Raw genomic sequence first — 12,887 nt, forward strand, 5'->3', positions numbered from 1 at the left:
ATCTAAGTTCTAAACTTACGGTTCTAGGGGTAAGAAGCCAGAAGATGAAAGCAGAAATTTTCAGTGCTTTTTAATATGGCGATCCCTTTGTAGATCTCGGATATTGTAAAGTTTCCACACTCCTATAACATATGAATTTTATTACCGTTAAATATCAACAAGCTCTTCCCATTCAGGTTCCAGTTGGTGTTTCACTCCAGACTAGCTGAATTGGGATTGAGAAATGCCAACGGATTAATATGTGATTAACCTATATACGTAATTTGAATGCGCTAACGTCTGTAGGAAAATAAAAATATACCGTTTATCCGAGGATCAGTAAATCATTGATTGTCTTTTTTAACGGCGCCCTGTCTTACGATCCGCATGATGTGTAATTTTTATTAGTAATTCAGAACTGCGCAATGAGCGAGATAGAACATACCAGAACATTGGGGAAAGTTCATCACTATAACAACGAAAATATTGGGTTTATTAATAGATCCTCTGCCTTAGCGCCTTCGGTAAAATGACGACTGCGGATGCCGGTGACGTATTACTGCGCCTAGCATAACTAATACATTGTACGTATTCAAAATATATAGGTTATTTCGGCTGATCGTTCCCCGAGGGAACTGTTTTTGCCAAGAAATTTTTTTATTAATACATGCAAAAAATAAATACAAAGGATCGGGACTTTGCCCGTACATGACTCTATTGCTAATATACAAGAAAATTATTCCTTAATAAATTTTTTCGTCCTTGCTCTCTTACTATCCGGAGAATCATCAACTTCGACCCTATCCTTCAACAAGCCAACGATTACCCCCATAACCTTTTTAACACCACGGCGAAGTTCCGCATCATCTTTCATTATTTTCTCGTTAAGTGCTATGTGATAGTCGTCTTTCGAGCAATAGATCCTTTCCGGTGTGTATATGAGGAAGTACCAGTCAGAGGCTAAACAAAAAAGGCACAAGTTAGTATATACGAATGATGGATAAAAAAATCACACAAAGGACTGAAAATCTCTACCCGTAGTCACGATCCCATAGAGATAGTCAAACTCATCATCGAATGCCACGGATGCTTTCCTTTTTCTCGTGTTTGTATGGTGAGAGCTTTCGAGTTGCATTATGTTCTGCATGAATCCCGCCACCAAATCCTTTTGTTTTCCCTCGGTTATGGCTATCAACTCCTCATTGACGACATCTATGACTTTCTTGATTGCGTAATCGACTCGGCCAGATGCTTCTTCGCCTACGACTTCGAACTGGGGGTCCATGGTAATTCCTTTCTTAGTGATTCTTTTGGCGATATAGATGGATGCATATAATATTGGGGAAATATACTCGCAACGCACAGCCTCATTCCTACCAGTTGCCGAACCTATAATTCCCATCCTACGTTTTATCTCTGTTATGCACTGCTCCAGCTCCTCGTCTTCATCGTCAATTTCCACAGGCTCTGGTTCAAAGGGCGGACTTTTTGTTATTTCATTACTATCGATTCCGTACTTGCGCAACACCTCACCCAACTCTTTCTTAGTCTTGTACGAGGAGAACGACCTCAACTTTTTATCTTTACACTCCTTAGCGAACTTCACCCGGCATCCCCCATTTCTCAAGCTTTTCTTCGGTCAAGTCAAACAAGTCCCCGCCATTAAGCTCTTCCTTCTCTAAAATTTTGATAGCCGTTTCACTAAGCTCCAAGTTTTTCTGCCCTTGCAAATATTCTATAAGCTTGGCCGTATCATATTTTTTTAATTTCGTCCGCCAACGAGACCGTCTCATTTCCAGCAACAGTAGTAGAGGTGGAAACTGGAGTATAAGGTGTACTGGTTTCGGAAGACATAGTGTTACGTTTTTATAGTGATAATAGGCTCGGACAAAAAATAGTGTTACTTTCCGGAGTAAGATAAAATTTATTTCTGTTCGGGAAAGAAAATACTGGCGTTAATATAGGTTTTTATGTAGCACAGGCATTGCATCATCGCACGTGACCCTTTCTCATATACGTTCGATAAAATAATACTTTATTTATGAAATACTGTAAAATAGTTGCCGGTAGCCGGCCTACAATACATAAAAACTATTACATAGTATGATAATGAAATAGGCCTTAGCCACGAAGTATAGATAAAAAATTCTAACTAGTCGCTAGGGAAGAATTCGGATATGGATACGGTCTTCATCATCAGGCGTCTCGTTAAAATAGGAGAAAATCCTATCTTCTGTTCGCATAGGCTTCTCCTCAGGATAAATTTGGCGGAGGAAGTCATTACGGTTGATTGCCCCCAGCTTCTTTCTTACTTCTTCTTCAAGATCAGAGACTGTTTTATCCTTGGAAATCTCAATCACGAAAATTATGTTCTTATTTCCTGCATTACGGTAGCGGAAGTTAAGACTAATAATATCATTATCTGCGCTGGTAGACATCTTGTTTTCCTAAATACAAGGTCCATAGTGAAAAAAAACTCGCTCCCATACATACATAATTTAGGGCATATACATACCTTATTTTGCGTTATTTTACGAGAAAGTTTTTTGCGGAAAGTTGGCTGAACTTCTACATACTCCTACATGCTTTATATCTGGCTGGGAAAAAAGAGCGCCAAGCTGAAGTTAAGGAGATAAGAATAGTGATTAGCATTGTCGTATGATGCCAAGAGCTCTATGAAAGCACATGTAAATGGAACCCTCATACCTTTTCACATGTAGATCTACCGGAAGACACAAACTTGGTTTTACGCCTGGCAATCTCGGAATTGCGTGTCCCTCAGCCTTTCATAACATATGCTTTTATCATCACTATTTACTTTTAGAGTTGGTCCTGTGTTGCATGTAGACCTCCTTTCACATTTTTCTCATGATTGTTCAGGAAAAAATAAAGAATAAAGGTTAATTGCCGATCCACGAATGAATCGGACCTAGTGATCGGCAAAATCAAATCTCCACTTCCAAAAAAAGTAAAGTCGGTCAATTTTTAGCCAAACCAATTAAATTTTTTTTTAAAAAAACTTAGAGATTAAATCTATTTTGTAAAAATATAAATTTAAGTATTTCAAAACTCAAAATTTTGCGAATTGCTTTTAAATATCATCAATTAGCGAAATTTTAGTAAAAATTATTTATCATTTTTTTTTCTAATAAAAGTACTAGCAAGAAGTCTCAAAATTCACACATATATACTTTGGACATATATTAATAGAATATTAAAAAAAAATGATATAATAAATGTAAAAATATTTCCTACTTTAAGGTTAACTAACAATAATCCATTTTCCCATTTTTAATGCTTATATAAAACTTTTATAAATCAATCTTTAGGAATTTAAAAATGGTAATTTTATCTTAAAATATAAGTTCTGAACATATTTAAAGCATTTATTTTCAAATTATTAAGTGAAAAAATTTTTCGGTTTTGTGTCGATGGTTACACAAATTACGAATTAAAGAAATTTAAAGTTTATTGGTGAAAGTTTGACTTTTTTAAGAGCTATTTTTGATACTTTAATAAAATAAAGCAAATGTCAAAGTTTTTTCATTAAAAATTTCAATCTATTCGATTAAAAATTGGTGGATATTCCTATATTGGAAATGCAGATTTAAGGGGTGGTCCGATTGGTACATGGATTACTAATTAATATGTTTTTCGAATATATATGCAAAAATTAATATGTCGCACAAGACCTGACTGATGATCCACTTATTTTTCTGTCACACAGGAGTGGCCCAGCAAATTCTTCCGAGCTGAAGATCACTATCCCGGGTTGATGATCAGTATTCCGGACTCGGCCCTTAAGGCGCTTCGCTAAATTTTCCGCATTAAATATATTACTTTATTATAGCAATCATGGCAAATAATAATCCCGAAACGCTTGCTCAGTTTTATGGACTGTTTTTATATAAGAAGAAGGATATAATAGCTATTCAGGAGAAACTCGGTATTGGCCCTGGCAATGCAAATGAATTAGTAGTGCCTCCAGATTCCGAGCTCATGGGGAAAACACTTGCCGATTCTTACGAGCTGTTGTTAGAATTGGTGGGGGATTTAATACCGATACAAAAGAAACTTGGTATTGATGTCAATCCTGTTCTAGAAGTGGAACTTAGGGATAAAGTCCTCTTCGTATAAACCAATTAGATTATTTGATTTGCTTTTATCTTTGGAAGATATATAGTAGTAATTCAGGATAAACTCGTATTATTGGCTATACTCCAATCAAGAAGGGCAGAAGAAGTCGATGAGAATGTAAGAGCACAACTACGAAAGCTTAAGAAATTTCACGGTCCCTTAGAAGATGATCCAGGTGTGATATTACCGAAATATGGTGAAATGGGGGTAAAGAAAATTCAGTTTACTGGAGAGGGACTTCCTCTATTTCCAAATCTTACTCCTCAACAATTGCATGAAATTTTTGTAAAAAATTCGGCTGGCACAGACCAATGCCCATGTCTAGAACAGGTTAGATGATCTATATTTTTTGTTGTACAGAAGCACTGTACATGCATGTGGCCCAGCAAAAATCTAATTAATGATCACTGCTCCGGACTGGCTGGCTTAGAAGAATAATCATCTTTTTGCGCAAACTCTAGTTCTCGTGCCAATCTATCCAATGTCAATTTAAGACCAATTATATAGACTTCTTGTTGAAGTTCAGGCGCAACCCCGCCCCCTTTGATCTACTGATCTGCAAGGTAAATGTTTTCCATCCCAAAGAATTTATTCGAGGGAGTCTTTAATCAAAAAAATATTATTAATGAGCCGTTAAGGCGCTTCGCTGAGCACCCGACTCCAGATATTCACTCAGCTCGGGATAATCGAACACGCCTACAATCCTATCCTGTCTTTTATTCTTGACAGTGATAAAGCCGGTTGCCCTATCATATGTGTGCTCATATTTGGCTGGATTGCATAGGGGCAAATATTGTGTGGGATTAGTAGTAAACTTACCCATTGTCTTGCGCCTGTTATTTCTTGATTTTTTAGCCATTACCAGATAGTTTGTCCGATTCAATTAATCTATTCTTTTTCTGAACAAATATGAGAAATAAGGGAGGGCTGATTAATCAACCTGGCATTTCATCTATATCACTTCTTAACATTTTTATATATCTGAAAAAAATAAACTGAATATTTATCGCACAATCTGGCCGAAGGCGCTGTGTATGGCTCGTCTATTTCCAAATTTCAGCTAACATTGCATCAATTTCTGCTAACATTGAATCCATATCCATTGTTTGAGACTTTTTTGGATCGTTATTTCTAGACTGAGATGCAGGTGAAGAAGCCTGTCTTTGGGGTTTTGGACCATCACCTGTCTCTGGTTCAGATTTGGGCTCCTTCTTCGATTTTGGATCACCTAAAGCGTAATTTTTTCCTGCATCAAGATGGTTAATTTTATGTCTTAATGCGATTTCTGAAAGATTGTTGAGATGTTGAGAGGTTGGATTTGGACCGGCATGAACCATCGAGGCGTGTTTAGCTCTTATTTTTCTTAGAAGCTTGGAGGTAATCTCATCTTCGTCTTGGTTAGTTTTTAAACTCTTTATAAATTTGGCAAATGGCACATTATTACGCTTTCCAGTTTCAGTATAAACTGGATCATGCAACTTCCCAGCCTTAATAGCGTCTTGAATCCAGGTAAGTAATTCCCTAGCACGTTCTGGATCCTTTTCCATAGAGAGTAAGCGCATAGGCATCGGTTTATCTCTCTGTTTGCGACATCCAGTGCAATACCAAAAATAACCAGCTTTATACCACGCTGGCAGATCTTCAGAATCTGGTTTGTAATTAATAATCTGGAGAGATGATACTTCAGCAGGCCTCATGCTCAGCATCACTATCACATTCGCGAGATCCTGCATAGAGGGAATTTTAGAAGTATCGATATTCTGGAGTCTCCTATGTACTTTCTCAAAGGTGAAATGTTCTGGAGTTCTACTTGGATTAGCTAAGCGCTTCTCAGTCCGCTCTTGCTGGATTTTATTGGAAGCTGTAGTGGTCTTCGAATCTTTGGAATAGCAATCAATAAGTTTACGATCAGCCCCGTACTCTGCTAAATACTTACGAAATCGTGATTGGTTTGAGCTAGAAGCAACCATTTCCTTATCATCAATTACTCCATCCTTATTTTCTTTTGGTTCCAAAGATAAAGTATTAATGAAAATATCCCACTTATCTTCACTTTTAGCGACTTTTTGGGCCCTTTTCCTGACAGAATATATCTTATTTCTCTGATCTGGCACGAGAGCCCCTATCTGCTCTTTGCTAAATGCACTTCTCTTTTCAGTGCCTCTCGCAAGGGCTTCCTTAACGCATTTACGGGCCTTCCAATCTGGAAGTAAAGCATTAAGTTCAGGGGCATGTTCGCTTAATTGCTCTGGGCTGGACTCTGCGGATAAGTTATATCTTTCTAAGAACTGTTCTAGAATCAAAACGAATTTATTAGTTTTCACTTTCCGGGTCTTTTGGGTAGGTTCTGCAGTAGACATGTCGATATAAGTAGACTTCAGTTGTTTCTTCTACTTATATTATGTGAGAAAAAATTCAATTAGAAAAATTCCCCTAATTATAGATTTCGGGATACTATATAACAGAGGGTTGAAGGAAGGAAAAAATAATAATATACTGTATCTCACACAGTCCTAGAGACTAGCTTTGGCCAGTATTGAACGTGAAAGATATGTAACACATTTTTGAATATCTATAATAAAAGTGAAAGCGAAGTTTTAAGATTATTAATATCAAAATTACCTCGTATGGGTCGTTTTATCTGCCAATACATCAAGAGAGATGGTTCGAACTGTGGAAAAAAAAGCATGAGTGAATTAGAATGCGCCAGACATTATAATGCCCTTCCTAGAACAATATGCCCTATCTGCGGGTAGGGAACCTATTCTGATACTGGAATCTGTAGCACGCATAGCGGATTTTATGACCGTGCCTGGCGCGAAAGTAAAAAAACTAAAACAGAATCTAATATGGTCAAGACTTAGCTGAATAACTATCTGGGCTGAAATATTATTTGTCCTGCCCTATAGAATCAAAGAGTTCCTGAATATCATTATCTGTTTTCGGCCTATATGGTGGAAGCTCTGGCGTACCTTTATCTCCAAAACCAAGACCATCATATGGTTGCCGATTAATTTGATATGAACATTCCCAAACCTGTTTTTCTTTAGGCCCTATTTTTTTCCTATTTATCTTTACAGTATAGCCACACCAATTTCCAGCAATTGCATTAATTGCCCTTATAGCTGAATTAAGATCCGATGTTACCTTAGCACGAGACTTAAATCTGAAGAGTAATAGGGATTGATCCAGGACTTTTATAAACTTCTCGCAGGATTGTGTAAATGTTTCTGATATTATATTACTGGAAAGAATACGCTTATCATCTATGCTGGTAAAACCTAGTATTTGAAAGAGTTCCCTTATAACTTTCCAATGATTAGCTGAATATGATTTGTGCAAGTCCTCTGCTACTGATTTCTCAGAATTATAACCAGCTTTATAATGGCTATCTTCCCATTGCGCAATATCTTTGGCCTCTAACCCTTTCATTGCACTTTCCTCATCATAGCCTTGCTTTCTAAAGTGAGATAACTGCAAGAAATGTTTTCAAGGTTCGGGCGGACTGAAATGTTTTACAAACTTTTTATTGCAAAGATTATCCCAAATCTCATTGTCTATATCTTTACCATAAATATTTCGCATATAGAAACGTTTAAGTGCCATAGTATCTGGGATAGAGCGCTCTTGGTCAAATTTAAGATTTTCAGCTTCTTCAGGATCAAGATTCCGGGAAGTAGCAACTGCATCAAAATCTGTTTCCTTGATAACTAGTGCTTCAACCCTAACCTCATTGCGGACTTTTTTACGATTCCCTATAACTCCTCGACTCTCATCCATTTTTATTAGTTGGAGAGAAGCACCAGTACTGGCTATAAAACTACAAAGCTTCTCAATAAAATATCTCGCAAAAAGCCATTTCTGATGCTCAACTTCGACAAATGTTATTACAGCAGAAGATTCATCGATTTTATAAGAAATGGCGTTGATATCCCATTCACAGTGACCCTTTATTGATGTAGGCAAATTATTAGGTCGAGCACTTTCAAGTTCTGCTTGGATATTTTCACGACCCGGTGGACGAAAAAGTTCATTAGAATTTTTTGATAAAACACAGAAACAATACGACGAGGACAGTCACAAATTCGATAAAGCATTTGCGCAAGAGCCTCAACATGAACTGGAGTGGCGATGTTTGTAATAGCTATAACTATATCAAAATAGCCCGTAACCTCAAATGATATTCCTGCCTCCACTGTATTTGTGTAAGCTACACAGTCAAGCTCACCCCAAGCAACATCAATATTAGAGAAGTCTTTTTGTCTCTGCTTCCCATCCATATTCCCATAATATGCACAGGCTTTAACAGGAGAATTGTCGGGTTTAAACAACTTAGATGCTTTTTCTACTAGCGCTCTAGCCATCACTGCTCCAGTAGATATGAATGCTACACGTTTGCCCTGCCTCAAAAGATCATATCCTATTTGCATGGCTTTAGCTCCGCTATTCAGATCATAAATAAATTCAACTGTCTCGCCTATACGAGGCTGATACTTATTATCAACTATGCAAATATTTTCACCACGATAAGTCTGGAGGAAGGTTAGTGTTGATTTATTTGCAAAAGCATCCATGGCCAAAACATGTCTCACAGATCTTAGTACATCACGTATTGCATTCTCAGATTCTCGTGCATTTGTACCGCTAGACATTTGACGCATAATGGCATTAGCTTCATCAAGAATAGCTACAAATGGACGGGCTGTAAACTCGATACGGAAAAGACTCTCAACCTGTACTATGATAATATCCCACTTATTTATAAATAAGTTTCTTTGTATATTTTGATAATTGCAAATTCGAAAACCAGATGCTTTTAGCTCAACAAGTTTCGTTTTTGATTCATTACTAAGAGACTTTTGGTAAGAAACCCAGATATAACATGGCAAAGAAGAGAGATCATGTACCTTATTTTTCAATGCCATAATAATCTCTCTTAATGTAGTGGTTTTCCATGTTCCCGGAGGAGAACAAATAAGTGTTGTCATTTTCTTAATACCCAAGAAATCGGGATATACTTCTGGAGCATCCTTTAATTTTTCTACATTAATCATTGTCTTTGATAATTCTACAAAAAGGCGTGGATTTGATATAGCATCACCTATTCTTTCGACTATTCCTCGCTTAGGTTTTGCAGAAATTTCGATCACTTTTCCAAACGCTAATCCTTTATGATCTGGTTTATAATTTTTCTGCCGATAGCATTTGAGTACAAAACAGCTATTACTTCGAAGAAAGCCATATAACTGATCCTTTTCGTGCTTGATTTCACAAATAGGACATGCTTCATATAATTGGGCTTGAAAGTGGACAAATCCATTCCCAATTTTTCCGATCTCAAGCCATCCATATTTTGCGATAACTAAGCTAGCTCCGTTACTTAAGGCGGTTTCATCTTTGATGGGCTGAAATTTCTTCTCTTCTTTCTCGGGAGAAAAGGTCTGTGGCCAGATTTCAGAAGCGTTCCACTTAGGCTGAACTAAATAATCTTCTAGCTTGTGATATCCTTTCTTAACTGAAGAAATCGCAGGTCTTTTAACTCTATCTTCCTTTGCTGATCCAAAGAGTCAGAGACTAAAGCGATATTTATAAAGTCCAATATCAATAAACTTTGAGTATGGTTTTCCAACCTTATCAGCGACTTTTTCCACAAAACCCTTAAGATCTCTGTAGTCAATAAACCGTGCATATTTATATACAATATGCCAACTGCATTTATTAGCATTAGACGAGCTGGCTAAAGTAAAAGCATCTAATATTGCAAAATGCTTTAAATCAGTATTTATAATATCGACACAGGCAATTAAGATTTTGGATAATAAATCTTCACGAGAAATTTTACTCTCATCTAAGGAAGGAAATTTAGGATTCATGGGATCGGGCTTTTGCCTCGCATCAATATCCAGAACCAGACAGAGAGGCAAATTCCCATCAATGCACTCGTGAGCATCAGGAAACCCATAAACTTCGGATGGATGATCGACTACTGTAAAGCCCTTTCCTGCAATCCGAACTATATATTTATTTAAAATCTCTTCAGGATCATAAGTATCTAGAAGAGCGACATCATCTTAACTGATAGACAAGTTTTGGAAATACACATGATTATTATGACCAGGCTTATAATTAAGGTCAGTTAAGCCTGAGAAAAGCTTTATTACTCCGGGTGAGGCTCAGCATTTTTTTGCGCAAGAAGCATGGTGTATATGCAAAAAAGCAGTATAAAATAACAGAGAAACTAGCAAAGTCAAAATAAAAATTCTATATAATTTTGAGCGAATATGCTTGCTAGCGCGGGCAAAATACTGGGTCAGTAGTAGTACCCAAAGTTATCAATATAATAATGCCTAAAAGTAATCGATGTAGTAGTATTCCAAAGTATCCCAGAGTAGAAACTATACAGGAACAAGAACTAGAAGGCGAAAACAAGTAAGTTTATGGTAACCCACTCAAGCAGAATTATATATAGAAAAGAAAAGAGAAATTTCACTTGAGTGGCCTACCACCGATAGGCAGGAAAGAGACCAGAAAGGCAGAAAGGTTCAGGAGAATACACGAAAAAAGATATGAAAGCGATATAGCCTGAACCAATTCGACACTTCACATGAACCTTACACAGCAATCAGAAAGGGCATATAAAGGGTGGGATTGCAAGAATGGGCACAAATTCGGCACTTTGTGCCTCATCCTCAGCAATCAAAAGGGTTATGGAAGGCAGGATTGCACATCTAGGTCACCAATTCGGCACTTCGTACCTCATCCCCTGGCAATCAAAAAGTGAGGGAATGGATTGTGAAATGTCTTCGGCAAATAGATGGATTGCAAATTCGGCACTTTGTGCCTCATCCGGCAATTAAGAAATGGCAAAGCAACTATGTGAGGGTGTTCCGGCATCAGAACAGTATCACGTGACTGGCACAGTAAGGCGCAGTATAGATTCGCTTAATTTTGCTTAGCACTATAATCCATATTTTTTTCCAAAACTTTGAGACGCAATAACTTGGCATCCAGGCATCCAATTCATGCGATCTTAGCATTATTGGAAAGCTCTCAACGTCCTCTTTCAAACGACCACAAAACCGCACGAAGCTAATCACAGGAAGCTAAGATATTCCGCCCTAAAGATCGGCCAGAAATTATGCCATAGTGCCGGCCAAAATCTGATCCACAAATTAACTGCGCCACCCGATAATTTTTTTACACCATTTCAGCAACTTAAAAGGCCAGCAAATGGGCCACACCCTCGACCTCAAATATGGCAACCAAAAGGGTTATAAAGTGGAAAACCCAACTTTACTCCTATACAATTGTTAAAAGGCTCCAGAATGGAAAAACAAACCTCTGCCCTGTTTAGCAACCAAACAGTCACAGACCAGTGAAAACAGATGGATAGCAATAAAGCATCAGAAGGGGCATAGACACGTAAAAATAAGTAAATATGCATCAATATCTATAAGTAGGCATCACTATGGTGTAAGTAGATAGATTAAGTAGGCATCACTATAATTATAATGATGCCTACTTAATCTATCTACTAGAGAAAAAGAACTAACTAACAAATAAAGAAAATGTCTGAAAGAAATAAAATTTCTATTTATAATTAAATACAAATAAAAATAAAACTAGGACCCTTCTTCTTATTTATGTATTTCAGTTTAGCATTTTGATTGGAAGGTCCTCCTGTAGTTTCATCTTTCTTAAGTTTATGCCTATTATTTTACTTATGTAGTTTAAGGGCAATGACAGATATTACCTAATATCAGTTTATTATAAAAGCTTACTCCCCTCCCTCAGGTAAAATATATTATATATGTAATTTCCTTATATAGTATATATGTAACCTAAGATTTCCTCTCCCTAGAATATTAGGTAATATCTGTCACTGCCCTTATGTACAGTCACGTCCGAAAGTGACGCCCGATTTAAAATTAATGCCAAAAATGGCAAAACTTTATTGATTTTCATTAAAATTCACATAAAAAATAATTACTAAAAATGGTTAATAATGTGTTGGCCCTCCCCTTGCTTCTAGTACTGCATTTATTCTTTGTGGCATTGAAGCAACAACCTCTTCAAAAATGGAGCAATCCAAATTTTCCCATTCTTCACTTAGTGCAACTTTAAGTTCATCCACAGTTCTTGGAAAGACTTTACAACTCTGGATATTGTCCTTTAACTGCTTCCAGATGTTTTCTATTGGATTTAGATCGGGAAAATTTGCCGGCCAATCAATAACCACAATTTTATTCTTCTTCAACCAATCCTTGGTTATTTTCGTGGTATGTATGGGTGCATTATCCTGTTGAAAAATTGCAGCCCTTCCTGTTAACTCATGAACTGTATGCTGAAATGGATACAGATATGAATTTAGGATTCTAATGTAAGTATTTGAATTGATTTTTTCATTTCCTTCTTTATTTTCATCACAAAAAATTAATGGCCCTTTTATCCCTCCTGCAAAACATCCCCAAACCATGACTGATTTTCGACCACTTTTAAAGATAGGTGTCAAGCATTCAGTGTTAAACCTTTCCCCTGTGTGTCTCCAAACTCTTATTTGTCGTGACTACTTGCCAATCTCAACACTTGATTCATCTGAGAAAATAACTTGCGCCCAATCATAAGCTGTTTTTTCTTTATATTTCTCACACCAACTAATACGAGCTAATGCATGCTTTTCTGAGATAAAGGGTTTTTTTGCAGCAACATGGGAATAAATTCCAACACTATGTAATGCTCTTTTAGCAGTTGTAAGGCTGCAATTTAAATCT

At 36.9% G+C, this 12,887-nt stretch overlaps 6 protein-coding genes across 6 annotated transcripts; 2 read left to right on the plus strand and 4 right to left on the minus strand.

The window, feature by feature from the left end:
* Nucleotides 1-715: 715 nt before the first annotated feature.
* OCT59_029687 (uncharacterized protein) lies at nucleotides 716-1,114 on the minus strand (the record flags this gene model as incomplete). Its single annotated transcript, XM_025318673.2, has 2 exons — nucleotides 716-939; nucleotides 1,015-1,114. The coding sequence occupies 2 exons, from the start codon at nucleotides 1,112-1,114 to the stop codon at nucleotides 716-718; spliced, it is 324 nt and encodes a 107-aa protein (XP_025175536.2).
* A 1,024-nt stretch (nucleotides 1,115-2,138) lies between these two features.
* Nucleotides 2,139-2,417, minus strand: OCT59_029688 (uncharacterized protein; the record flags this gene model as incomplete). The annotated part of the gene is made up of 1 exon (XM_066145601.1): nucleotides 2,139-2,417. One exon carries the CDS (start codon nucleotides 2,415-2,417, stop codon nucleotides 2,139-2,141), a length of 279 nt encoding a protein of 92 aa, XP_065994825.1.
* Nucleotides 2,418-3,834: 1,417 nt separating this feature from the next.
* OCT59_029689 (uncharacterized protein) lies at nucleotides 3,835-4,455 on the plus strand (the record flags this gene model as incomplete). Its single annotated transcript, XM_066145610.1, has 2 exons — nucleotides 3,835-4,057; nucleotides 4,163-4,455. 2 exons carry the CDS (start codon nucleotides 3,835-3,837, stop codon nucleotides 4,453-4,455), a joined length of 516 nt encoding a protein of 171 aa, XP_065994826.1.
* Nucleotides 4,456-5,159: 704 nt separating this feature from the next.
* Nucleotides 5,160-6,476, minus strand: OCT59_029690 (uncharacterized protein; the record flags this gene model as incomplete). The annotated part of the gene is made up of 1 exon (XM_025311056.2): nucleotides 5,160-6,476. The coding sequence occupies one exon, from the start codon at nucleotides 6,474-6,476 to the stop codon at nucleotides 5,160-5,162; it is 1,317 nt and encodes a 438-aa protein (XP_025175534.2).
* A 529-nt stretch (nucleotides 6,477-7,005) lies between these two features.
* Nucleotides 7,006-10,296, minus strand: OCT59_029691 (uncharacterized protein; the record flags this gene model as incomplete). The annotated part of the gene is made up of 5 exons (XM_066145621.1): nucleotides 7,006-7,576; nucleotides 7,640-8,108; nucleotides 8,183-9,665; nucleotides 9,747-10,186; nucleotides 10,278-10,296. The coding sequence occupies 5 exons, from the start codon at nucleotides 10,294-10,296 to the stop codon at nucleotides 7,006-7,008; spliced, it is 2,982 nt and encodes a 993-aa protein (XP_065994827.1).
* Nucleotides 10,297-10,459: 163 nt separating this feature from the next.
* On the plus strand, nucleotides 10,460-10,973 carry OCT59_029692 (uncharacterized protein; the record flags this gene model as incomplete). The annotated part of the gene is made up of 2 exons (XM_066145625.1): nucleotides 10,460-10,545; nucleotides 10,736-10,973. 2 exons carry the CDS (start codon nucleotides 10,460-10,462, stop codon nucleotides 10,971-10,973), a joined length of 324 nt encoding a protein of 107 aa, XP_065994828.1.
* Nucleotides 10,974-12,887: the final 1,914 nt, after the last annotated feature.

This window comes from Rhizophagus irregularis, chromosome 9 (genome assembly GCF_026210795.1).
Source record: "Rhizophagus irregularis chromosome 9, complete sequence".
Lineage (NCBI taxonomy): Eukaryota > Fungi > Glomeromycota > Glomeromycetes > Glomerales > Glomeraceae > Rhizophagus > Rhizophagus irregularis.